The sequence below is a fragment of the Aulonocara stuartgranti genome (genome assembly GCF_965226115.1).
Source record: "Aulonocara stuartgranti genome assembly, chromosome: 13".
Lineage (NCBI taxonomy): Eukaryota > Metazoa > Chordata > Actinopteri > Cichliformes > Cichlidae > Aulonocara > Aulonocara stuartgranti.
Window position 1 is genome coordinate 33,414,595 of NC_138949.1, and position 26,307 is coordinate 33,440,901.

Here is a 26,307-nt window from a genome sequence, read left to right on the forward strand (position 1 = left end):
GAATATACAAATAAAATAAATTGTATGAAATGATGCTGGATAAAGACAATTTACAGTTCATTAAAATTAAGACATGATGCATAAAAACAAGAAAACAGTAAATGTACAATTTAATAAAGGACATCAAACAAAAAATAAACGCTGACGAATAATGAAAAGATAAACACGATCCAGATCTTCACTCGGTGATGACCACCTGATCACAGTGGGACGTTATCATTCAGCCATTTAAATTAGCAGTCAAAACTATCCCCATAAGTATTTTTAATCAGAAATATTCTTTTTTTCATCCCAGACGTTAAGAACATGAAATGAAACACTAAATGCAAACTGTTAGAAATAAAATATCTCAGTTACATGAAAAGAATTTCACATAATAACAGTTAAATTCTAAAAGTAACCAAGAGCTTTCATATGCTGCATTAATGTGTGAATATAACACAATAAAGTGGATTTACAGGGTGAATAAATGTTTAGACTCAAATGTTTGAAACAATTATAAACCATGAATAGCGGCGCTGTCATCTGCACGGTGACAGGGCTGTCAGAGCGAAGGAGGCAGCTTCTAATTCTGTTTCCCCCAAAACATCATCGCCACCACCCGACAGCGTGGTGTTGATTCATTAGCACTGAGCGCGTTTCCAGGTTGAGCAGTGACTCACTTCGTTAAGTCAGCGGCGTGATGGACGGTAATAACGCGTCCTCACTAAACTGACTTTATGTACGATCAATATTGATCTTATCTTTAACTAGGAGGAGGGGCACACATGATGATGTCAGCAGATGGCAGCTTTACGTGGAGCCTGTGTAGATTAACCACAGGAGGTTGCAGAGCAGAGTGTGACCTTTGACCCCACATCAGTGGGAACTATGTGGGATTTTATTTAGGAGTCATCTGTGAGCGTCCCCACTCTGCAGTCCTGGTGAGACGAGGAACCCATTAACCTGAAGGCGTCGGGAGTTAGCTGACGTCGAGTAAAGTCTCTCACAAGACCTTGTCCCCCCCCCGCCTGTTTTGATTACCAGACAGGTGCTGCTAATCAACGCACTTGATTAGTTGAGCATCAGTAAGAGTGAGCACATCTGTAAAGCAGAGGTTTGGAGCGTTCAGGTGTGTGTTAATGCCACAGTCCTCTCAGGAATGGACGTCCAGCAAAGTCCCCCTGAGGTCAGACCGGGCTGTGCTCCACTGCAGATTCTACAGGCCTCAGTTAGCAGGCTTAAGGTTAAAGGTCATGGCAGGTTTGGAAAGGTTAGCAGCACAGCTTAGGTTTGCAAAGCTGCATCTGAACAAAGAACAAGACTGCTGGAACAGACGAGACCACAGAGGAGACGTTTGTCAAAACCAACTCCTCAGACCAGCTGTGAGCACGGGGAGGAGTGGACCGTGAACTCCTCAGTATACAGAATGGTAAATGGCCTGTATTTATATAGCGCTTTACTAGTCCCTAAGGACCCCAAAGCGCTTTACATATCCAGTCACCCACCCATTCACACACACATTCACACACTGGTGATGGCAGCTACATTGTAGCCACAGCCAGCCTGGGGCGCACTGACAGAGGCGAGGCTGCCGGACACTGGCGCCACCGGGCCCTCTGACCACCACCAGTAGGCAACAGGTGAAGTGTCTTGCCCAAGGACACAACGACCGAGACTGTCTAAGCCGGGGCTCGAACCGGCAACCTTCTGATTACAAGGCAAACTCCCAACTCTTGAGCCACGATCGCCCGAAGTAGAGTCACATGTGTCCCACAGCTACAGCTTGGACCAAACTGAGTCATCAGCAGGACAAAGATCCAATCACAGCTGCAAATCTGCAACAGAACAGCTGAAGAAGGACAGAATGAAGCTGCAGCGATGGTGATGTCACAGCGCAGAGCTCAGCTTGACTGAGATGCTGCAGCTTCAAAGAGCTGTGCTGAAAACCTCTGTGAGCTGAAGCAACGCCGTAAAGAAAAGTAGAAACCATCACAGCAGCTTATTGTTGCTGAAGGCGGTCCTATGAGCTGCTGAATCTTATTGGTCTAAAATCAAAAACAGGAATTGGCACATGTTATAATTATCTTTAGGAAAAATAAGTATGAAAGAGTTCAGATCCATCAGTGTTCGCACTTAAACAGGGTTTGCGTTTTTCTGAGATTGAAGGACTTTGGACAAATCCAGTCGCTTCATAAGTCTCTGGTTTTTGTCTCTATGGCAACAGTATCTTGACAGCTCATCACCACTGTCGCCACCATTGTGCAAAGGACTGGCGTCGCCCCATTCCTGTCTCTGTCCGCCTTATCTCGCTGCTCGGAAATAGACATCCCCATTTTTCCCTGGTGACGAGTCCCGCCCACACGATGTGCTGCCACAAACGGCGGTGACGACACCGGCTGAGAGGTTCAGAGATTTCTGAACACGGTCACATTCAGAAATCAAACCTCTAACTGTGCAGCCAAGTTTCTTCTTTAGAGCTGAGACTGAATCCACTCAGCCTCTTAGCCCCGATCTGTTCACCTCACCTGCACCTGCAGGGTCAGGACAAATGACTGCGAGAGGGAGGGGCTAAACAGGTACCTGGAAATCAAAGTGTCTTCTGAGAGAAACTGTACTTCCTGTGAAAGGAAAGAACGTGTGAATGTGTCCGATAAACCGGGTGGATGTGAGAGGGTGGAGTTAAGGTGGTTTACACCCAATGTCATTTACCCATTATATTGTATATTGTATAGCTTTCTTGTTATATGTAAAATTGTATTGTATTTATTTAAATTTTTAGTTTTTAATTATTTTACCTGCATTTTTTAATCACTCTTATATTTAAATGTTCATTTGCTATTTTATCTAGGGATTGAGAGTAACGTAGTTTCTATTCTCTGTATGTCCTGTACATGTGGCAGAATTGACAATAAAGTTGACTTTGACTTTGACTAAACTCAGAGGTGTATTCATGGTTGTTATTGGTGACATAAGGGTTTATTCCGGTCTGAATCAGCTGGTGTTGAGCTTTGGTTCCTCACAGAGAATACTCACACGTAATGCAGCCGTCAGTATGTTTTACATGAGCTTCCTCCTCTGAGACTGCAGACTCAAACCGAACCAGTCCTCCTTAAATGTACATCAGTGCATCAGGCTGTAAACATGTTTATTTCTGCTGTAAACTTTAACCTGGGAGTCTCAGGGGACTCGGGGTGGGTTTAAAAAATCGTTTTTTCCGATTCAAAATGATTTTAGTTTGAATAAAACGATATTCATTCATTAAATCCTGAATCGATTTTTAACTATAAATACATTTTGCCAGAAACGCCAGAATCTCAGGTTAAAGGTCACAGAACTATTTCAGCACCCGCCAAACAGGTGAAACAGTAAATGAGAGCAGGTACACGGTCACTCGATGGTACGGACACGCCCCCGGGGCTGAAAGCCGACGTCTCACAGATTCTGAGGCTGCAGGTTTCATCACTCCAGCCAAAGTTCACTGAACCAGCAGCAAAAGAAGATCCGAACTACACGTTCGATAAACATCGTCATGAATTCTCTTTTACTTTTGCTTCCACCACGATAAAATCACACTTCCTCACAGCGCTCTCTCTCAGCGTACTCAGAGACCAGTTTACCATCAAACATCTCAGTTTTCTGCATTATTCTCTTGCTTGTTACGCACGAGTCTACAGTTGTGTTCAGTGCTGTCGGCCTCTGTTTTTTTTTCCTCCAAAAATGACAGTAAAGCCTCATTTCTGCTGTTCAGTCAGGAAGAAATGTAAACTTTTTAAAGTGATGCCAAATTGCTTCATTGTGTCTGTAATCAAACCTCTGTAACTTTGCTCTGCTTCACTTCAGCAGCATCAGGTAACGTAAAGATGTTGATTCATGGTTTTCCTCAGTTTTTGATCGAGTGCAGAATATTTTTAAGGTTCTCTGTTAGAAACAGGACAGGACAGGAAAATGTGCTTCATGTTTTTCTGTTTTATCCTCAGTGACTTTGACACAAAGGTGTCTGCTGTGATGCTCACTCCTCTGACGAAGTCTCACAGTGTCAGCTTTGTTTTTATACATATATAAAATATGGAGATGTGCTGATAAATGATCAGAATTATAATATTTCTGACCGTTTGAGTCCAAATTGAATTAAATCGATTCGATCATAGAAATCAAAATCGATACCCAGCCCTAATGGAGACTGACTCACTGATGGAGCATCTGGTGGGCACTAGAGGAACTGCAGCTGTAGTACTTTGAGTCGCAGCTTCATCTCTTCGCCCTGAGGCCGACGCTTGCTTCGTTTTGATTTGACATGCATCTGCAGCTGTGGCACATCCTGGTTCAGGTTATTGTAGTGAGATGGATCTAATGTATATTTGAGTGACTATATTTGAATATGCTTCACAGAGTAAAGCTGGTGTTAGAGAGCGGAGCGGTTCATTTGTCTCCCTGTGGAGAGGTTATGTCAGGCTATGTTCCTGTGCATGAGCATTAAAGTGTGAACCCAAAGCAGGGACGTGTCCCGAGGCTCGGAGACGACAGACCTCAGCTTCATGTTTGAGTCTGGAAGGAATAAACTCCATTCTGTTTTATTCTATATTTGACTATTTTTACTCCATAATTGTCCTTTTTTGCTCTTAATCTACCGTTTTTTACTTTGTTTTTGACAGAGGCCCATGAAAATAGAAATCGTAATCTCTTTTTCTTGAGGTGTTTCAGGGAAACCTTTAGACCCAGAATCTGAATCAAGCATCCAACCCTATAAATGCTGAGAAGATCTCCCTCGGCCGCCGAAGCTGCTGCAGTGGGAATATTGCTTATAGGTGCTCAAAGCCGTCAGGAAGTGACCGTACACCAGCATGAGTCCAAAACATCAGCGTTTTTGGATTTTGATGAGTGTGTTGGTGTGTCGTGTATATATATCTGACTGTGTGTGTGTTCCTCTTGTCTGCAGGTTTGAAAGACTGGAAGTTTTGGCAGTTTTTGCCTCCACTGTTCTCGTCCAGCTGGGAGCTTTGTTCATCCTGAAGGAAAGGTGTGTAGGTCTCTCTCACTCACACTGTTAATCCTCTTGAACATTCAAAAGTTTGTGAACCCGTGGTTTGTTCGGGTAAAAGTGTGAACACACACTTCATTCACGTCTAAGCCTTATCTCGATTAAACACAATCGTTCTTCTGGAAAAAGTCCTTCTTTCTTTACTCCTGCCAGCGTTTTTTAAATAGTGATCTCACAAACTGACAGTTATAGTTCTTGCAAACTGTGATGAGACTGATGTTAAACAAGTGGACAAAAATGGGTGTGAAATAGTTTTTCTGCTAAACTCTAAAACACAAACACTTTTTGGGCAAGTGGGTTGCTGTAGTGTGTGTGTGTGTGTGTGTGTGTGTGTGTGTGTGTGTGTGTGTGTGTGTGAGAGATGTTTTTCAGACTGTGGGAATGTCACTGCCTAGCTGTGTCTGTCAGTGTAACACACACACACACAAACACACAGTCACACCTTCAGGTGGCCTGTGTGAGGTTGTCCTGCGGTCAGTTCTTAGGGGAGGGAGGGGTTCCTTTCCCTTTCCAGAAAACTGAAACACACACAGACACACACACAGGTCTGTTCACGCTTTCATCTGCAGACACGTGTGTGTTTTGGGAATATTGGCCTCAGCATTTATCAACCTGCATAAATGCATTTATGAACGGAGCGTCGAGGAAAACTGACCACACACACCTAAAATACCACAGAGTACTTTGTAAACGTGGCCTTTGTGTAAGAGGAAAATCAGATTCACAGAAAGTTCATTTGTATTTATTACTGCGACTCGCTCCACAGGAGAGAGTCCTGACTGCTCTGCCTTCCATTATAACGTTGAGTTACTCTGCAAACCACGAGTCAGCCTGCAGTGTGTGGATGATGTGCTGCTACGAGGTCTTTAATCGGGCCTGACGTTTAAGGATTTTAAATTCATTTCTCCACAGAGACACTAATGATGGGGAAATGTGCTCTCTGTCTGTGCTCAGTCAGGACTCTGCAGCTTAGCCTGAGTCTTAGTTTTAATATTGCAAACCTGAATGCTGCATAAAGTGATTTACTCAGAGTAAACTTGATTAGCTCCATTAATAAAAGCAAAAATCCCATCAGGTTTAAATACAGCCGATCGGTTTGTGGTTCAGTGAGGTTAAAGTCTTCAGTTGCACTGCAGCTGTCAGTGAAACGTCTCAGGTAAATTCAACACGTCAAGTTCACCACGACTCGTACATGAGCTGGATCATTGGTGTGGCGAGCTTCTAATTCCGACCTAACACACCGAGGGTCACGAGATTTACTGCTGCAGAGTCTGTCTCTCTGTGCAGACTCACAGAGGTGACATGGATGAAAAACAGCCTGCACCTCATTTTCATTGCCTAAATTTAACCACGAAGGTGTTTAGTCCCAGAACCTCACTGTGCTGAGAGAGCGCTCAGATATTCTGGGATGTTCTTCTTCACGAGTGATGCAAAGGAGGAATGTGAGGTTTGATACAGACGTGTTATCAGACTGAGCTCAGCTTTAGATCTGTCAGTCCACCTACCCTCTGTCTGTGGCTCCCTCTGTCTGTGGCTCCCTCTCTCCTCGTGTCCCTCTGTCTGTGAGTCCCTCTCTCCTCGTGTCCCTCTGTCTGTGAGTCCCTCTCTCCTCGTCTCCCTCTGTCTGTGGCTCCCTCTGTCCTTGTGTCCCTCTGTCTGTGGCTCCCTCTCTCCTCGTGTCCCTCTGTCTGTGAGTCCCTCTCTCCTCGTCTCCCTCTGTCTGTGGCTCCCTCTGTCCTTGTGTCCCTCTGTCTGTGAGTCCCTCTCTCCTCGTCTCCCTCTGTCTGTGGCTCCCTCTGTCCTTGTGTCCCTCTGTCTGTGAGTCCCTCTCTCCTCGTCTCCCTCTGTCTGTGGCTCCCTCTGTCCTTGTGTCCCTCTGTCTGTGAGTCCCTCTCTCCTTGTGTCCCTCTGTCCTTGAGTCCCTCTCTCCTCGTGTCCCTCTGTCTGTGAGTCCCTCTCTCCTCGTCTCCCTCTGTCTGTGGCTCCCTCTGTCCTTGTGTCCCTCTGTCTGTGGCTCCCTCTCTCCTTGTGTCCCTCTGTCTGTGAGTCCCTCTCTCCTCGTGTCCCTCTGTCTGTGAGTCTCTCTCCCTCTCTCTCCCTCTGTCTGTGGCTCCCTCTCTCCTCGTGTCCCTCTGTCTGTGAGTCCCTCTCTCCTCGTGTCCCTCTGTCTGTGGCTCCCTCTCTCCTCGTCTCCCTCTGTCTGTGGCTCCCTCTCTCCTTGTGTCCCTCTGTCTGTGAGTCCCTCTCTCCTCGTGTCCCTCTGTCTGTGAGTCCCTCTCTCCTCGTGTCCCTCTGTCTGTGGCTCCCTCTGTCCTTGTGTCCCTCTGTCTGTGAGTCCCTCTCTCCTCGTGTCCCTCTGTCTGTGGCTCCCTCTCTCCTCGTGTCCCTCTGTCTGTGGCTCCCTCTGTCATGAACTCTTGGATGACCAGAACCATGAGGCTGCAGATGCAGGAGGAGCTCTGAAGGCAGCGTGGAGTTGCAGCTCCGTCAGGTTGAGGTGGTTTACGAAAGGAAGTCAGGAAACATGGCTCTCTTTGGAGGATTTTCAGTTACGAGTAGAAACCCAAATGAACAGGTTAAAAGTCGTGACCATTTCATCTGATACACTCATGTTTGGTGACTGTGCACCAGACCGGGCACTCGAGGGTTAAATCTTCCTGTGTGTTGCTGGTGGACGTTCACGGTTTTGATGCTGCTGTTAAACAGCAGTTTAATTTAAAGGTCTGCGATTTTCTTCGTTTCTGCTCCTTCCTGTGAGCGAGGCAGCACACACACACACACACAAAGCTTTGTGTGTGTGTGTGTGTGTGTGTGTGTGTGTGTGTGTGTGCGCGTGCATGCATGTTGGGGGAGGTGGGGGGGGTCTGTGCACACCATGAAAGGCTCAGTAGGGCAGCAGCACAGGGGGCGGAGCCAGATGAAACCATGTCATGCATGCTTGTGCGTGCATGTGTGTTAATGTATTTCCTGTTTTCTCTCTGTTTGTTCACCCCTTGTCTCCTTTCATTCATTTCATTTGTCTCGATCACTCTGCCTCTAGCTCACACACACACACACACACACACACACACACACACACACACACACACACAGTGTAGTCCCACCTGGCCACTGTTGTTGACGGTGTTTGTTTCTGTTTTGTTAGTGTGGAGCGCTTCATGGAGCAGCCTGAGGTCCATACGTAAGTATTACCCATGCACACACACACACACACACACACACAAATTCCCATGTGACATTGTAAAATAAACAGACACAGCATGATACCCCCGTGTGTGTGTCTGTAAAAGCACACACACAGAGCCTGCCAGCTGTTGTCAGAACAGAACATCCCAAACAAACTGGGTCAGACAGACCCACAAACACGGCGGGATTGGGACTGAGTCGGAGGATCGTGTTTGTCCACAGCAGCACGCTGAACCCTCGCCTCCTTCACTGACCAGTCTGCATACACCAACTAAAGCAGACCAGTAAGATCTGTCCATGCTTCCTCCCTCGGTGGTATCGTTTATGTTTTCCATACCTACCGAGTGTTTTCCTGGTTTCAGAGTTTTCTGTAGGTTGTTCAGATTTCTTGTGAAGTCTGGAATAAACATCAAGGTAATCAGAGTGGAGATATGAGCGTTGGGAAGGTGGAGCGTGGAGGTTTTACTGAACCTTTGAGGCATCGGCGCAGCCAAACATCAAAGTTTAACTCAGTTTGCGTCTGAATGGGAAGTCGCTGGTTGATATTTTAGTTTCTCAACGGTCCCAGTGATGCGAGCACTGTACCAAACCATCGCGGTAAAGAGAGCTGAGTTGCTAACAGTCGTGAACTCAGATGGAAGTGGTCAGCCGAGTTCGTCTCCTGGATGTCAGGACGCCTCCCTTTGGAGTTCCAAACCAAAAGGAGACCCCGGGTTAGTCCAGGAAAGCTTGGGGATAACCTGATGCTGCCCAAGCTTCTTGTTACCCCCACGTGACACAGCAATACTTCTCATGGTGGAGGTTTCAGGCTGGCCTTCCATGTCAGAAACACCTCGCGCTGATGTCCCGCGTTCATGCAAAGTGATCCTTCGATAACTTTAGTTTAAGTTTCATGCATTGTTTTGTATCTGGTGGTTGGTATTTCAGGATCCACAGGTAGCCCTCTGATATGTTTACCACTCAGAATAAGTCAATCAGTCGTACCCTTCACTCTGATTGGTGGTTGCCTCCATCGCTCGTCTCAACCTCGCTTTTAGAACCAGCTCACCGATTGTTATTTTTCCAGTCATCACTACAGGTTGTTGATTTTGACAGTTTTCTCTTAGTTTCAGCAGGTCTAGAAGTCTTTTTCGTCCCACACCTGTCGCCCCCTGGTGGATATTAAATAGAATGCAGGTTTAGGGCAGTATCGGCTTCGTGTTTCAGAAACTGCGGCCCTCTTTTATACTGACTACATGACGACTCCCCTAAACTCCCTAGCAGACGACCCTGAGTCAGTGATAGTTGTTTTAAAATCTGACCAAAACAATCATGATTATTGATTTCTGCAATATAATTTCTCCTCTCTCGCTCGTCCCCTCTCCATCTTTGTCCATCTCTCTCGGTTCTAAAGCAGATTAGCGACGGCTTTTATAAAATAAAACAGCGAGCTTTAAACCTGTCTCTTGTGACGAGATTACCCCCCCGCCCCCCACTCTGCTCTCTCTCTCTCCTCTCTGACGAGATGTGATTGGACGGCATGAAAGGTGTCCGCCGAGCGAGAGACATTCACACACACTCTCTCTCTCTTTAATCTCCTTTTTAAAGGGAGGAGGAGGTTATCATCCAGTTATTCTGGCTCACCGTCGGGCAGCGTTTCGCCTCCCGCTGATTGTTTGGACCAAATTTCTAGGCTCTTAAATGGATTGTCCCGTGTGATTAGTGTATTGGTGTGTGTGTGTGTGTGTGTGTGTGTAAATCTGTGCTCATACTACACAGTCACTCGACTTCTTCTGGGGACACAAAGACAAAGCCTTAAAAACATTAACCATTAAATTTTAATCACTCAAACAGCCGTCGAGCTCAAACTCTGTGTTTGTTTGTTTATTAAGTCTCATTAACATGGTTTACTAAGCATCTATTTACAGGCTCTTATTACAAGGATGTTAATTAAAAACGTTAATCTGTACTTCAGCTGTTTAGCTTGCTGATGACGTCTTTTTTTTTTTTTTTAGATTTTAGACCTTAAAATTGTTGGTCCGATGATCCTCTAAAAGTTTTACCTTTATGTGTACAGCGTGTCTTAGAGCAGTGCTTCACCAGTTAAAGAGGCATAGGCACGTACATATCCCAGCATCCATGGCTGTAGCTGAATAAGATCAGTGATGACAGATGAAGGAAAGGCGACCCCGTAAACGTGCGTTTTCAGGGCTGCGTCACACTTTAGGAGGTACAGCCTTGAGAGCGCGGTCGATGTGGACCCTGATCAGATGATCTGAGGGCCCGATCGCTGGAAAAGGTCTCGGGGAGGCGAGGGTGTGGCCACGTGGGGGCTCAGTCTGTTTGCTCCACTTCACTGTTTCAGTGTTTGTTTTGTTTAGTAAGTGAAACTCTCGAGGTTTCAGTTTTTTAAAGGTCAAGTTTAAGTTTTTAGTTTTAGATAACTACAATAACCTCGTGACCAATCATAAGAATTTCAAATGTTTCAAAGACTTATTGGAGTTCACAGCGTTCACCTTTCCTCGTAACCTCTACAGTTCTGTGCAGCACGCCGTTCATCATCTCCTGAATCCAACTCTGATCGATGGAAATCCATCCATGCCGATCAGAGCTCGATGCTCAAAGAGCCGCAGCTAAAAAATACAAAAATCTCAGTGAACGCAATATATAAAGAAGATGGCACACCTGAGGTTGCCAGCACAAATTATTTCATTTAAATAGAAAGAAAACGCAAATATAAGTTGAAGCCATCGTTCCAGCATCTTAATCCCATCCACAATCTACCGTCATTCCTTTAACACGTATATTTAAAATACAAAAAGTGTATCTTAGATTTATTTCATGGACTTTATTCTACTTCTTTATCTGAAAATGTACAAAAGCGACTGCAGTCATAAACTTTTAAAGCAATATTTGTGTTTGGCTCCTTGAATTGAGGCGATCAGAGTCCGATCCTTTGATTCAGATCTGTCGTGCCTACATGTGAACCCTGTGTTCCTGTGGGAACGTTTGCAGACCTAACCGTGTCTGGATAACATGTTGAACGTGTTTCTCTCTGTCTGCAGCGGGCGTCTGCTGGTCGGGACCTTCGTCGCTCTCTTCTTCAACCTGCTGACTTTACTGTCGGTCAGGAACAAACCATTTGCCTACGTCTCAGAAGGTACGTCCTGCCTCTTCATCGCAGTTAAACCAGTGCGTGTCCCCACCTGCTGTGTGTGTGTGTGTGTGTGTGTGTGTGTGTGTGTGTGTGTGTATTCATATCTTCGTGGGGTCCCCACAAGTTTGAAGGTATTTTTGAGACTCAAAATGTGGTTTTAGTGTCAGGGTTACAGTTGGGTTATGGTTAGGCTTAGGCTAAGGGTTAGGCATTTATTTTTCAAGTAGATGTCCTCACTAAGATAGCAAAACAAGAATGTGTGTATGCAGTTGCTATTGTTATCTGAACCCATCACTAAGATTTCTGTGAGACGTGTTATCTAAAGGTTTGGGGCATCATTTTGAAGCACATATCAAAAACGGACTGAGTTCTACCCAAACCTAATGGATTCAGAGCCTTTTACAAACAAGAGTGAAATGAATGTCTTTAGATTTGAAGCTTTAACCCTTTAAAGCCGGTCAGAGCAGCATGCTCCGTTTTGTGTAACTATTTTTAAATCCCTGTAGAACCTGAACCGTGTAAGCTAGCGCAATAATTTTTTTTGCATATGAAACCGGAGGAGTTGTACTTACATCTTATGCCATCAGCTTGTCCTCGGTCACAGTTTCCTTCCACATATAGCTTTGCAAAAATTGCATAAAAAGCGCTTGCAGGAACAAAAACGTAATATTCCAGAAAAACGCTTTGCTGATCCGATCAGCTGTCGTAACACTTCCCACAGTGAAACAGACGTCAGCGCGAACTATCGCATGTCCGCCATTACCTGTCCGAAACCGGAAGTGACGTCATTTTCGCGGAAAATGTAGTTTTTTTACTTGTAGGCCTTAAAAGCCTATACTGGTGTTTTTTATACTGGTGCATAAAGTCATGTTTGACTTTATGCTTTTCTGAATAGTTTCTGGGATGCTTAGAACTCGAATTGCACTGCTGGAAATAGTTTATTTTGATGCACCTGCTGTTTTCTTTGCAAATTTGCATCATAGGATTGTTTTTTGTTTTTCCTGCAGTGTATAAAAATTGCTGTATCTCAAAAATAAAACTATGAAGGCACTCAAAATTAATTTCCTGTTGTTGTAAACTATTTTTTGCAACTTTTTTGTATTTAAAGTTTTGAGGGATAAACCTCTTAAATTTCTCTAATTAGAAATATATGTTAAAAAAAAAAACGATTTCAATATTTCAGTAGTTTGTTGCACTTTTTTGCAATTAATGTGGTTACTATGGATTTAATGCATAAATATTATTAAAATTTGGGCTATAACAGTTGTATTGATGTATAGCAGCTTGAAATGCTCCCAGAAATGGCTCCGCAGCATGTAAAAATATAAAGTAAGCTCTGGCGGACTTGGTTCTATGGTAGGTCTTAAAGGGGTAACGCAGCTCCATGCTCCTGAAGGTTTCCTGAAGTCCCTTTTAAGAACATTTAAAAGCACCAGGAGTCGACTGGCCGTCCACCCACGTAGGATGCAGACTTCTGTGGAGGAGATGATCCCGCTCGCTCCCAGCGAACATCAGCTCAGCTCCACCGTCTCCAAACCATCGCCATCTCAGTGCCATCTTTAAACCTCCTCTTTCAGTCTTCCTGCTCACCTTCTGTCACAGCTCACCCCTGACACTCGTCTCCACCCGCTCCACCCTGCCTATAATAACTGGAATTAAAATTCTCCAGAGCAGAAAAAGGACTAATGTTGGAGTTGAAGTCCACCTGAGATTCGTAGCGATAACTGAACTTGAAAAATCTGATGGATGAAAAGGTAAAAATAAACCTCAGAATATACCTGGCCAACCAGGTGTACACCTGTGCAGGGAGGAGGAGCCTGAAAGGTCCATGAACAACAAGCCACACAGCTTAGAGCCTTCTTTGCTCCCTTCATTCCTTCACTCCAGCCTCCTTTTCCCATCATTTCTCCTTAAAAATCCAAACCGTCATCATGTGGAGAAATAAAAAGATGGAAGGAGACCGACAGATCCTCTCCTCCTCTCCTTTCCTCTCATGTGTTCCCCTCGTCTCCTCTCCTCTCCGGCTGACTCACTGCATGAACAGTCTACCGATGAATGAGGTCAGAGTGTGTGTGTGTGTGTATGTGTGTGCGTGTGTGTGTGTGTGTGTGTGTGTGTGTGTGTGTGTGTGTGTGTGTGTGTGTGTGTGTGTGTGTGTGTGTGTGTGTGTGTGCGCGTTCGTCAGCTGTCTGTTCTTGCGTTCGGAGCAGTCTCAACATCACTTAACATCTGACATTTTGGAACAGGAGGGGGATGAAGCTGCACACGCTCGCACACAAACACACACGGGCACTTAACTTTGCTGAAGCACACAATCTCTCACTCATTACACACACACACACACACACACACACACACACACAGCATCTCTGATGGAGCGAGACTAAAAGTGCATTACGCAACCATGTTCCAGACTGTGGTAATGTAGTGTGCCAGGGGGCCATGCGAGCAGAAAGACATGCCAACACACACACACACACACACACACACACACACACACGGCGTCCTCGTGCACACGGATCATAAATAAGTCACTCCATTAAAATGTTTGTTTAGACTGACTCACCCTGCTAGAAAAACAAACAGAGCACACACACTCTCCCTCACACACACACACACTCGGGGGTTGAGCAGGATGGGATGTGAAGGGCCTTTGACCCGACGCTGAGCCTTCGGGCCTCGCGGTGTCTTCAAACATTAAAGGTGGGACGGCGCAGCCGAGCGAGAGCGCTTATCTTTTTTTAAAGACGAGTGGGAGGTGTTTTTATCCCTCATCATGGAGGCGGCTACGCCCTCCTCACTTTAAACACTGTAATCAGATTCCCCCCACCCCCGCCCACCCAACAACCAAAAAAGAAGTAGAAGAAAACTGCGATGTACAGTTTTGCAGGTTTGGGTGAGCGGGAGTCTGCGAGTGTCAGATCTATAGGACGGAGCTGACGGAGGCAGCTGTGGAGTGAAACAGCTGGGACCTTCATGCAGCACTGAGACAGAAACGTGTCCTCCACTCTCCATCTCGAGCTTCTCCGTTTCTCCACAACAAGCGTCATCGTGTCTGAAACTGTAACGCTGAAGGACCCGGGCCAGGACGCAGGCTGGGCGGAGTCTGTCACACCTGCTTCCTCTACAGCTGACTCAGAAAGAGATCCGATATGGTTTTCTATCATTTTGTTCATAAGCCCGACTCATCTCTGTCAGCTGAGCTCTGTTAATCGTCACTTTGAGCACTGAGTACCTGCAGCGGTAAATCTCGTAGCTCGGCTGTGTTCAGCGACAAAATCAAAGCCTGTAGTGAAAAGATGCAGGAGCAGAAACAGGAAACAATTTTATGAGCAGAAAATATTCCTACAGCTGGGGTCATACGTGTGCGGTGAGCACATAAGTATAAAAAACGTTGTTCCTTTAATCTTCACTCTGATCTAAACATGAACTTTAATAATACAGAATCTTATACTTAAAATATTACATAAAATAATACCCTTGTAAAAGTATAAATTACAAAGTTGAGTATTTGATGTATTTCCAGAAAACCATGGCACCATAGCACAGAAGTATTCGAGTAAATGTAATAAGTTACCTTCCAGCACCGCCCATGCTCTTATCCAATGAGAACTGTAAGATTAATGTGGCGCAGGTGAGAGGGTCTGCGATCAGTGTTGATGATCCGACCAATCACGTTTGTATTCAGGCAGAGGCGTTAAATACAGGAGTGACATCATGAAGGGCTCGAAGGGCAGAAACCACATTTTCCAAAACAGAAAAGTTTAAAAAAAGAAGAAAGTCAACTCAGTCTAACCTCCGAGGACCGGGCTCCTCATATGTGGACATCACATTTTTGTCAGAAACAAAAATCAGGCAACTCTTTGTTTTTACATTCATCAGGTCGCAGTCAGCCCAAATAGCAAAAATTAAAAATGCCATCAAAGAGTTAGGAGGTTAAAAATAACCTTCCTTTGGTTTTAAATGGGACACTGACCCCAGTTTCCTCGTGTTTGATCTGAACAGTTTAACAAGTGCAGCCATCAACGAGCCGGGCTCATCGTGTCCGTGCACCGCTCCACCACTGCTCCACCCTCAGACAGGCTGCGTGTGGTTTTTGTTGCTGTATTAAACCGATCTTTCTCTCTCCTCAGCGGCTAGCAGCAGTTGGCTTCAGGAGCATGTGGCAGATTTAAGTCGAAGGTAAGGACGCTTCCTCGCTCTGCTTACACTCACACACACACATCCATCCTGTATGTTACACCCTGTGTGTGCCCAGGTGTATGGCCTCTGGGGTCAAAGGTTAGCCTCATTGATTTGTCTTCTCAGAAACAGCTGTTAGATCAGTTTCTGTCTGCAGAGGCGAGGCAGCAGGGGGCTGAATATCCCCCCGCTGACAGTTTCTGGTCACCTGATATTTGTGGTTGGAAGCTGAGACTTTGCACCAGAGCAGAGTTTGTCTTAAATTCTGTTGATCCGGAGGATCAACGCCCAGAAGAACTGCAGACGTTTTCCTTGGTCAGGAAGGAAAAGCCTCCGAAGCTACGCCACTGATGCTGCGTTAGTTCAGTGAATATTATCATAACCGCGAGTCTTTCTGAGGCCGATCGATGGTTGGTTTAAGAGAACGAGACGTCAGCAACAACAGGCACGACTCTTCTGCAGCATCATCAAACCCCTGCACCCGTCACTCTCAGCCTGGGTCGTGGCCGACCCGGGGAAACAGCCACACTGATCCGTCCGTTTGAACTGGAGGAATTTGGACGTTTTGAGTCTCAGCGGCGCCGCAGTGTTTGATTTTTAGAGCTGAGGGAGAATTGAGAGTTGGACAATGGCTGATGACCTCAGGAAGTGACATTAAGCAAATGAAAGCGAAATAAGGCGTCAGTGACGCAGACACACAGACTGGCCGATGACCCTCCAGGAAAAAGTTTGTGTTCCCCGAGTGGTTGGCGAGTCGTTGCTGGCTGATGAAATCAGTCCAAACCCAGTGACTGCCAATGAGAACAAAGGTTGCTCTTTACGGACGTGTGAGAGGCGGTAAATAAGCAAGCGAGTAGCCAAGACTGTCCACTAGGTGGCAGTCGGGTGACGCACGATGTGCTTTATATGTGGGCGGGGCTTATTATCCAGCAGGTGAGGTAAACGTTGATTATTTTTAACAGTGAATCGTGCAAAGCTGCTGCAGTCGAATCCAAAAATAGAAACATGGAATCAGAAATTTGAAATGCTTCCCAGAATTCAGCTTCCTTATGTCAAGTTATGCAATCAAAGCATGAAGCATTAATCGGTGTTTGATAATTGTGTCGTCGCGTCTGATGAAACGCCAAAGGCAACTTCCCGTGTGCAACCTGTCAACCGGCTCTGAAGCCTCTGCTGCTCCTGTGATAAATATTCCATGCTGCTGCATCGCTCCGGCATCCGAAGTGGGTGAAATATACGATGTCTGCACACACACGCACACACACACACACACGCTGAGAGTCAGCGGCTCAGTCGGCGCGGGTTACTCAGGGTGACAGCCTGGAGAGTTGTGCAACAGAACTGCGCTGTGATTGGCTGAGAGGGCAGAAGTGAACAGGACGTCCCAGCCTAGTTTCCACTCTTTGACTGCGTGTGGGAGAGACACACACAGAGATGCTGTGTGTGTGTTACTGTGTGTGTGTTATCACAGCCTGTCCCCACTTAACCCCAGCATGGTCTGCGGGCCAACTGGGTTATATAAAGCCTGCTGCTCGGTCAGCCTCACCAGCCAGAAGCCTGAGCTCTGTGCATGTGTGTGTGCGTGCGTGTGTGTGTATGCGTGTGCGTGCGCGTGTGTGTGTGCGCGTGTGCGTGTGTGTTGTGTGCGTGTGTGTGTGTGTAAGTTGCCACCGGGGAGGAGAGAGACAGAGGAAGTAAAAAACGTGCAGATTTGGATTAACAAGCCCTGATCCTGCTCGTCCGGTTACTTCCAAGCATCGCTGCACCGTCTTCAGTTTTTTTTAAATAGTAACTTTATTTATAGCACATTTGTCTACGTTTACATACAGAGATGAGAAATTCTTTATTATGTCTGGATTTGTGCGTTTGTTACGGCAGACATGATGAAGAGTCACAACAACATCTGGCAGATGTGTCTTCCTGCGTCTGCGCTCAGGGCAGCTCCTGTGTGTTAGAGGAGGAGCAGGAGGTGGTCGGGATTATCCATGATGGATCACTGTTTCTTGGTGACCTCCAATCCCAGAGCCCGACTTCCTGATCAGTTTATCCCATCTGCTGGAGGCTGCAGCTCGATGCTGCTCCCCCATCTTACTGCAGAAATCCACTGTGGTGCTTTCCCTGGAAGCAGAGCCTGCTCGGATCATTCTCGTATCCAGCCTCTGCACTGGTCTTGCAGCTCGGCCTGTTATCAATGTGGACGCCCAGGTACGCGCACTCTTGGACCTCCCTGACATCCTGTCCCAGACGGCAGCTGTGTAGCCGTCCTCTCACCATCTCTGCTGCTATCACATGCAGGAGAAGATCTGTCCTCCTCCTCCTGAACATCACTAACACATCCAGAGTGTTTCTGACCTCAAAGTGTCGAAGGTGAGCAGGAATGGAGACGTTATCGCCTCCTGAGGTGTTTCCTGCAGCTTCTCTCTCAGTAGCAGCTGCTGAATCGTGTCAATGCACGTGAGGAACCAGAGGAGGCGTTTCTAACCGTGCATGCAGAGGACTGCATCAGCCACCCCCAGATTCAGTCTGCGTGCAAACCTCTCAGGGTCAAGGGAGGTTCTACCTGTGCTCTCAGGTGGGCGGAGACTAGTCTCTGCATCACCTTGATAACTTGATGGATGGTTGACCTCTGATGGAGGCGACTTGTTGGTCACAGGAGACGTGATTGTGCCACGGAGGTCACGGAGTCCCACGCCTTTTTCTGCCCGTGCAGGCAGGACGTCTGACCACAGTCAAAATCATTCGACACTTAGAAATCTCTACCAACTTAACTCAGTTGGTAATTTAATTTTCTCTTTATTTTCTTTTTTCCATCTAAATTGATTGGCCTGGAGAAGGCCAGCACAAAGATGATTGGACTAGACTAGTGATGTCACAATGAGCTTAGATTAGCCCCCAAACACCTGGGCAGCAGACAGATGTGTGACTGCAGATGTTCATCGTTGAACGTCTGTATGAGCTGAAGTCTTTACACATATTTAATTGTTTCCTTGCAGATCATGTGATGTTTACATTGAGCTGCTGTGTTGTGTCATATTTCAGGTTATTGTATGCAGGACTCCTTTTGCATTGAAGTAAAAAACACTTGCTGTATCACTGAGCGTCTTCTTCTCTCTCTTTTTTTAAACTGGCGTTTTTTTCTAATGACGATGTGAAAATATTGTGACAGCGCGAGAGCGGTTGCCCGTAGCGTTGTTTTCACTCGCAGCAGGCGTCTGTGTTCAGAGGAGAAGCTCTAAAAAGCCACAGCGGAGTACCTGCTCAGCAGCAAACAGACACGGCTCAGTCAGACGCTCGCTGCTGAACACGGAGAAGCTTTTAGCGGCTCGAAATGCAGACGTTTCCCTCGGGAGCCGTCGGGCCGTAGCTCCCGGATCTGAGACGTGTCGCAAACAGAGAAGTGTTTCTGACGGCCAGCAGGGGGCAGTCACACTGGCTCCAATAACGCTTCACCTTGCATGAATTTTACCTTTCCTGATGCCTTTATGTGCTCACAGGCTGGATGTAAATTATTGTTTCATATTCAGGAAGCAGGGAGGAGTCTGTACTCCTCCCTGCTTCCTGAATTCCACGGGTCCGTCACAGTTCACTGTGAACTCGAGTCAGGCTGCAGGGAGCTGAATATCTGCACACCTGATATTTGTGGGTGGAAGCTGAGACTGGAAACCAGTTTGTCTTAAATTGTGTTGATCTGGAGTTTTTTTCCTGCAGATGTTTTCTGGAACTAGGCCGGGATGCTAAAAGCGTAGCCACGGGAACGACGTTATTTATAAACAAACTGCAGTGTAGAAATTAGAGATGGCACGATGCCACTTTGTTACTTTGAAATGCCGTTTTGGTAGCCAGGCTTCAAATGCTCAACCAGACCGCCGACAGGTCTCGCACGCCACAGCCGCTCTATCACGTGACGCATACTGCTCCGACGTGCTAACGTTATGAGCTGAATTACGCCGTGTCGCTAGTTTTGGGAGGTGCTTTGGTGATATTGAATGGATCAGATTAGATTTTTTATGTCTCTCCGATATCCAATCCAGTAATCTAGGTCAGTATCGGACCGATGCGTGATATCGGTCCATCCCTAGTAGAAATGAAACATGTCCGTACATGTCGATCGTAATTCCCTGCAGCTCCATCAGAACCTCTGACAGAGATTCAAACCTGCATCACACTCAGCGTGAGTCAAGGATGCTGCTGATGGATGCACGAGGTGGTAAAAGCATTAAAGGGTTATCTACGAATGTCCACTAGTGACCGGCTACAAAGTGTACGCAACAAGTTAATTGGTTTAAACGTGGACGGGCTTTAGAGGATTATCCCAGGTGTGCTCAGTGGTTAATGAGGTGTCAGGTGTTCCTCAGATGGTATCAGTGAAAACGCCGAGTTCAAAGCTTCAGCGCTGGACCGCGTGCATTTATACCGACTCCGTTGTCGTTGTTTCAAATAAACAATCATTTGTCTCCAATGGGCGTGAACGACTTCAACCAGCAGCAACTTTAAATGTGATTGGTCCCCTAAGCAGATCGCTGCATGCTTCGGACGGCGCTTCAGTCGAGCCCGCGTTCAGCCTGGAGAGTTCACAGTGATCGAGTAGTCGTGGTCCTGCCTCCTGCAGCGCTGTGTCCAGGCTCCGCCCCTTACCTAAACTGGAGTTTTCCCACAGGTTAACGGGTTGCAGTTTGGGCGTTTGTCTTCTTGTTATCGGGTTCGTTGTGGAGCCGGCAGAGCGCCACGGGGTATCAAGAGTTCGTTTGTGACTTTGCTTAAATCCTGCAGCCGCTCTGGATGAGCACACACCAAGGTCACATGTCAAATTATATCAATGCATCAGCGGGGATTATGGGATCGCTGGGATTGTCAGGCTCATCCTCGACACTCTGAGTCTCGCCTCCTTTTTGTCTTTTGCTCTTTCCAGTCCAACACTAAAGACAGGAAGTCTCACAGTGTGCAGACTCAGTTTTTCACTGAATGTCAGATTAAAGAGCCCGGAGCTTTCCTTCAGTAACAAGATCAGATGGTCATTTTGTTTCGTCTGTGCCTCAGTTTTACGTAAATTAAAGGAAAAAACTCTCCAAACATCCATTTTTTCTTTAATTAAATGATCCTGATGAATCTTTGCAATCTTAAAGCTACGAGCAGTGACGATGATGATGAGGAAGACACCTAAGACACCTTTTATGTCCCCGCAAAGGTCCTGCGGGGACATAAAAGCACCTCCTAAGCCTGGCGAGGGGAACCCAGCAGCTCCCGTGTCGTGAATCATCGCTCAGGTTTCCTCGCCGCGGCTCAGATATGAACGCGGAGCGTCCTCCGGTGAATCACAACATGTGCTCGAGTATCCCGCTAACATCGCCGCGTCCTGCCCGGCCCTCGATTATTCACCGTCCGAGGAGCCGCCACAGGATCTGATGACGCCGTCAGCTGACCTTGAAGACATTAAAGGAGGAGCACGTGCATTTCTGTTGTTGCTGCTAAACATGTGATGTCCCCCCCCCTCGTCTGTTCCTCCAGCTCCGCCCGTGGCGAGCACACGCCTCTCTGAATGACATGTTTGACGTTAATTACGTGTTGACATGCGTGTCTCTGCGTTCTTTCTAATCATCATCTAATGATACACGCCCAGGCAGCGGCGGCAGAGTGCGGCCATGTGACATATTCAGTCTCACCAGGGGCGCGAGGTCTTTTTGCTGCGTTTCATGTTATGGATTTTGGTTGTTGGCACTGTGGGCCCTCCGTAGAGGTGCTCTTTTAGGCTTTGGGGCAGGATTAGGACGGAGGATGTCCTTTTCTTCTGCCACAGCTGGAACAGCAGGATTTTTGGCAGCGTGTCCTGAGGCCAACGTTTCTCTTTAGCTGTTTATAAAATGACGGCGAGCCCGTCCACAGGCTGCGTTCGATCTTCATCTATGGACGAGGCATCATCGATGGGCGGTCCTCTCTGACCTCTTTCAGTCGAGTCTTCTCAGGCCGAACATCCGGCGCCACGCCGCTGTCTCTGAACCGCGACGTGTGGCGCTCCACCGGGACACCATCCCGCCACCGCATGTCACGCCGCGTTGCATCACGTCACGCTGTCACATCACATTAGGTCCTGTCAGATGCATCGTTTCCTGCTGAAGTGCCTTTGAGCAAGAAACCGAAACTTTCCACAGCTCCACAGGTTTTTTACGCTAGCGCGACCTTTGACCTCAGCTGAGAGGAACAATAAAGGTCGAGGGGTCAAACTGTTCCTGCAGGTGGTCGACTTTCATCGCACACCTTTATTATATTTGTTACTTCTTCTTCTTTATTATTATTATTATTATTATTATCCAACCAGCAGCAAATAATGAGCATGTATCTGTATAAATATTAATATCTGCTGTTGTCTGATACATGTGACTGTATTTAATAAACCATTTTAAATTCTTTTTGATATTTCACTGTATTATTATCATTTATCAGGGTTTTCTTTTGTACTGTGGGATAAACTATATTTCATCTTCAGTGCCTATTTCCTCGTCCTTCTGATGATCATGGAGTCGGGATCGCTGCTTCTTGGAGCAGGTCCTTAGCGTTTAACTCCCGGGATCGTTTAGATCAGCGTCCCCGTCGGCTCCTCCCACATTAAACCATTTGCTGCTGTTGGCATGAACTGAGAGGGAGTTTTTTGTGTGACGGCTCTTCTCCGATGCTCAGGCAGGATGTGCGGGAGCTCGGTCGGAGCTTAAACTAACATGAAACAAAACAAGAATGATCCCATCAGGTCCAGTTCAAATCCCCCTAAAGTCCATTATGATGGCGTGATCGGGTTAAAGGCCTAAACCTGAAGACAAATATAAACACCGGAGGATTCAGGGCTCTGCCTCCCAGAGACGCTGCTGGGTTTCAGGAATTCCAGATACTATGAAACTATGAAGTCAGTTTAAATTCATACCTTTGCGCACCTGTTACCTGTTTGACGCCAGAAAGACTTGAGAGCACACAGACTCAGAGGTGCGAGAATTTGACATTTTATTAACAAGTTGAACCTGCTGCTGTGTCTGCGATGAGCCAATGAGGTGAGGGTGTCCTGTTAACCCTGTGAGGTCATCAGTCGAGAACCCCTCAGGTGTGTTCACACCTATTTTTGCACAGTCTGATTTTGTGCAGCGAAGCCGACGGGCGCAAACGTGAACAGAAGCAAATCCAACCACAGATTTTAACTTCGGCAGAAAGTTTTCACGTGAGCAGCTGGCGAGACGTGGAGGAGGAGTTATTAATGCTGAGGCTGAGTGATTCATGGATCAATAGGTCTCCTGGTTCATCTGACGCCTCCGGGACGCATCGTACGTGATGTTTACAGTTTTGTTTTTTTTAATTCGCTCGCTGCACGACCAATGAGCTCGTGCGACGGGGAGGTGACTGTCACACATCCGTCCTTGCACAGTTGATAACGTTGCTGCTCCTCCGAGTGTTGGTCTGATTTTAATGACAGTTTCATTCACAACGATCACCAAACAAGTCTCCAAACAGGCTGCTCGGCTCTGCTTTGCATCTTCACCAAGTTTAAGGGCAGCTTACTTTAAAACTACAATTTCATTATAATCATAAAGAACATGCACGTGAGCATAACTGCACTTATTTTTAATAATATACAGTTAGAAAAAAAATTATAAATCAAAACTAGGATGTAGGAAACATACGTAAAGGAAGCTTCCTTAGGAAGTGACCTGTTTCATGTTTCGTCGTATTTTAATCATTTTTATGTTTTATTGACGCTGGAGGAGCTTTTGGAGTTTGTTCAGTGGGAGAATGTGGAGGTGATCATGTGCACTAATCCTGTTTCTGTTTGTTTCCCTGTGTGTGTCTGTGTGTAGTTTGTGTGGCATCGTTCCAGGCCTGAGCAGCGTGCTGCTGCCTCGCATGAACCCCTTTGTCCTGATCAACATGGCGGGAGCTCTGTCCCTGTGCATCACCTACATGCTCATCGAAATCAAGTAAGAATTTAATCTGCGTGGATGTAAATCCCCACGTTCACGCTCGTCCACGATCTGTTTAACCAGCCCGAGTTTGTTCAGCTGATGCCGTTTCCATCCCTGCTTCCCTTTTATATCTTCAGCTGTGCTGAGCTTAGAGCGGCAAACGTGCACAGATGAAAATGTCGACCAGCTTCAACGAATAACATGAATATTGTCATTTATTCCTCTGAAGTCTTCCTCAGAGTGAACTGTGCGCTTGTATCGGCTCATTTACAGACTGGATTATATCAGGATCTGTGGTGGTGACAGTGATGTCGTTTATTTATTTTAGAAAAGTGGAAATCTTCTTTATGTTTGATGAACCATTTCTTCTCTCGTGTCCGTGATCTGTGTGCTCAGCAACTTCAACGCGGTGGACACGGCGTCTGCGGTCGCCATCGCCCTCATGACCTTCGGCACCATGTATCCCATGAGCGTGTACAGCGGCAAAGTGCTGCTGCAGGTGAGACAGACGGGACAGTGCGCTCCCCTTTGGCCTTTAACCCCAAAATATGATGCAGGTATGGAAGCCACGTGATCATGATTATTAACCGCCTCTCGCCCACAGACCACGCCCTCCCACATCATCGGGCAGCTGGACAAGCTTCTGAGAGAGGTGAGAGCCGGCGCTTTATCGCAGCGTTACTGCAACATCAGGAAGTGTTTCTACTGCTTAGTTTTATCCCAGAATTCATCATAACCAGAGTTTAAAATCCAAACATAAACTGGATCCACCAATCAAATTCTCCCTGCGAGGCTTCATACATCACTTACATTGAGTCCAGATTGTTGCATAAAACTGTCACTTTTGGCATTTAAGATCAAATTTCAAGCGCAAATGTAACTGTTGACGTATCGATCGGGTGTCCAGCACACTGCACCATTAAACTGTGCAGAAACTCCGAATTTCAAACCTCTGCAGCTGACCGGCCGCCTCGGGGCCGACTGCGATTTCACCGACGCTCAGGATCTCGACTTCGTTCACAGTCAATCCAAACCACGAAGTAGCAGATTACTGACTGGGCGGATCATTTCACAGCTTCCGTTTTCAGCTTCCTGTCGTACGATGGCGTTCGTCTCCGCCCATCAGGGACTCACAACATGAACTTTAGTTAAAGAGAGTTAACGAGTCCTGAGCTAACCCTCCAAACATGGCTGCTGTTCATGTTTCCTTCATTCACGTTAACGGTGACGGCAGCTTGGTTTCTGAGTCCTTCAGACACAACACGAGGTCAACGTCAGACGGAAACCAGCGAGCAAACGCCGTAAACCACGTTAAACTTTATTAGGAACAGCTGAGAGAACAGCACACTGACTGATTATGATTGGCTATTTGTGCCTTCTTGTGTCCAATCAGGTGTCGACTCTGGACGGGGTGCTGGAGGTCCGAAACGAGCACTTCTGGACTGTTGGCTTTGGATGTCTGGTGAGTGACAGAGGCCGACGGAGAAACTCTGGATTAACTTATCCAGTTAATCGTGGCGTCGGATCGCTGGCGTTAGAATCAGTGAAGCCCGATAAGGAAAACGTATCCTGGGCTGAGCCTGAGTGCAGCTCTGCAGACTCGTAGTAAATAAATAAGTGAGGGCGCCGCGATCTCTTTTAAAGAAATGAATCGGGTTACTTACAGAGCGGGGTCGGAGGTCTCTCAGGGTCTGCTGATCAGTTCCTCTCTGACGGTTCTTCCTCTTCCTGTTGAGTTTGTCCCGTCTCCCTCCTCCGTCCGCTCCTCCGTCATTCGTCGGATTAGAGCGATGATCTGCAGGGATTTGTTCAACGAGACGAAAAGAAGGAACGACTCATTCATGCGGAGACTTGGCTCCCCCCTCCTCTCCCTCTCTGTTTTTTGGGGGTGCGTTGTTGTTGTTGTTGTTGTTGTTGTTGTTCGTGTTGCTGTCGTCGCAACGCAAACAAACCCAGCTGGCTTTCAGGGCGGGACGCACACAGAGAGGAGCGCACACACCGACAGTCTCCTCTGCCGGGCTCAGATGCTCATTATAATTTATGGATAATTTAACCGTGCTGCTGTTGAGCCTGAAGGTTCACACGAGGAGAACTTCCTGTCCACTTCCTGCGTTTTTTTAACGTCCTAAAAACAAAGTGAGGAAGTAAAAGTGAAGCTGTCGCTAATGAAAAACAACAAAGTTCAAACAGGGATAAAATAGTTCATCTGCACTTCATGAGTCAGCTTTCAGTTCTGCTTTATAGCTTATTATCTTAAATTAGCAGCTTTCCTGTTGGAGTTTTGTACTGAGACGCTAACATAAGGCTAGCACAGTTTCATATCACTCGGCTCATACATGTTAATAAAACCAAAACACAACGTTTAGTCAAATTTATCCACCCTGCAGCGCCCTCGAGACTTCAGTGAACACACCCATTGGTTCCGGTGGTTTAGATGGGTGGAGTGGTTGGGTCAGGTGGGGCGATGGGGTGGGAGGGGTGGGTGCTTTGAGCCTGTCAAGGTTTAAATTTGGTTGAAATCGGCGACTTCAGGTTGAGTTTAGACTTCTTCTTGGATCTCCTGTAAACGAAGAGCTGCGAGGCACGGAGGCGTTTTCCAGCCGAGGCTCATGTCTGTGGGGTTAAAGATGACATCACCACAGTATCCATGGTTACAGGCCAAACCTTCTGTGTTAGGCGTGTGTCTGCTGAAAGCTCCTCTCTGGTATGAAGGATGAAGGCCGCCGTTCCTCTGCCTGCCTCCGGGTGGCGCAGCGCCCGTGTTTACCTCGCCCTGATGCTGTTTTTATTGTTTGTATTCGTGTTGTCGATGCCACCGCCCCTCGTGTTGTCGTTTGTGATGCTGC

General features: G+C 46.7%; 1 protein-coding gene across 1 annotated transcript in view; it reads left to right on the top strand.

Moving 5' to 3' along the window:
- The window catches only part of slc30a6 (solute carrier family 30 member 6), a 60,444-nt gene that overhangs the window by 32,590 nt on the left and 1,547 nt on the right, over nt 1-26,307 (top strand). Inside the window, exons 7-14 of the mRNA XM_082557619.1 lie at nt 4,919-4,999; nt 8,166-8,201; nt 11,251-11,345; nt 15,476-15,524; nt 23,357-23,476; nt 23,858-23,960; nt 24,066-24,113; nt 24,855-24,923. Coding sequence (XP_082413745.1) covers nt 4,919-4,999; nt 8,166-8,201; nt 11,251-11,345; nt 15,476-15,524; nt 23,357-23,476; nt 23,858-23,960; nt 24,066-24,113; nt 24,855-24,923 — 601 coding nt within the window. The remainder of the gene's footprint in view (nt 1-4,918; nt 5,000-8,165; nt 8,202-11,250; nt 11,346-15,475; nt 15,525-23,356; nt 23,477-23,857; nt 23,961-24,065; nt 24,114-24,854; nt 24,924-26,307) is intronic.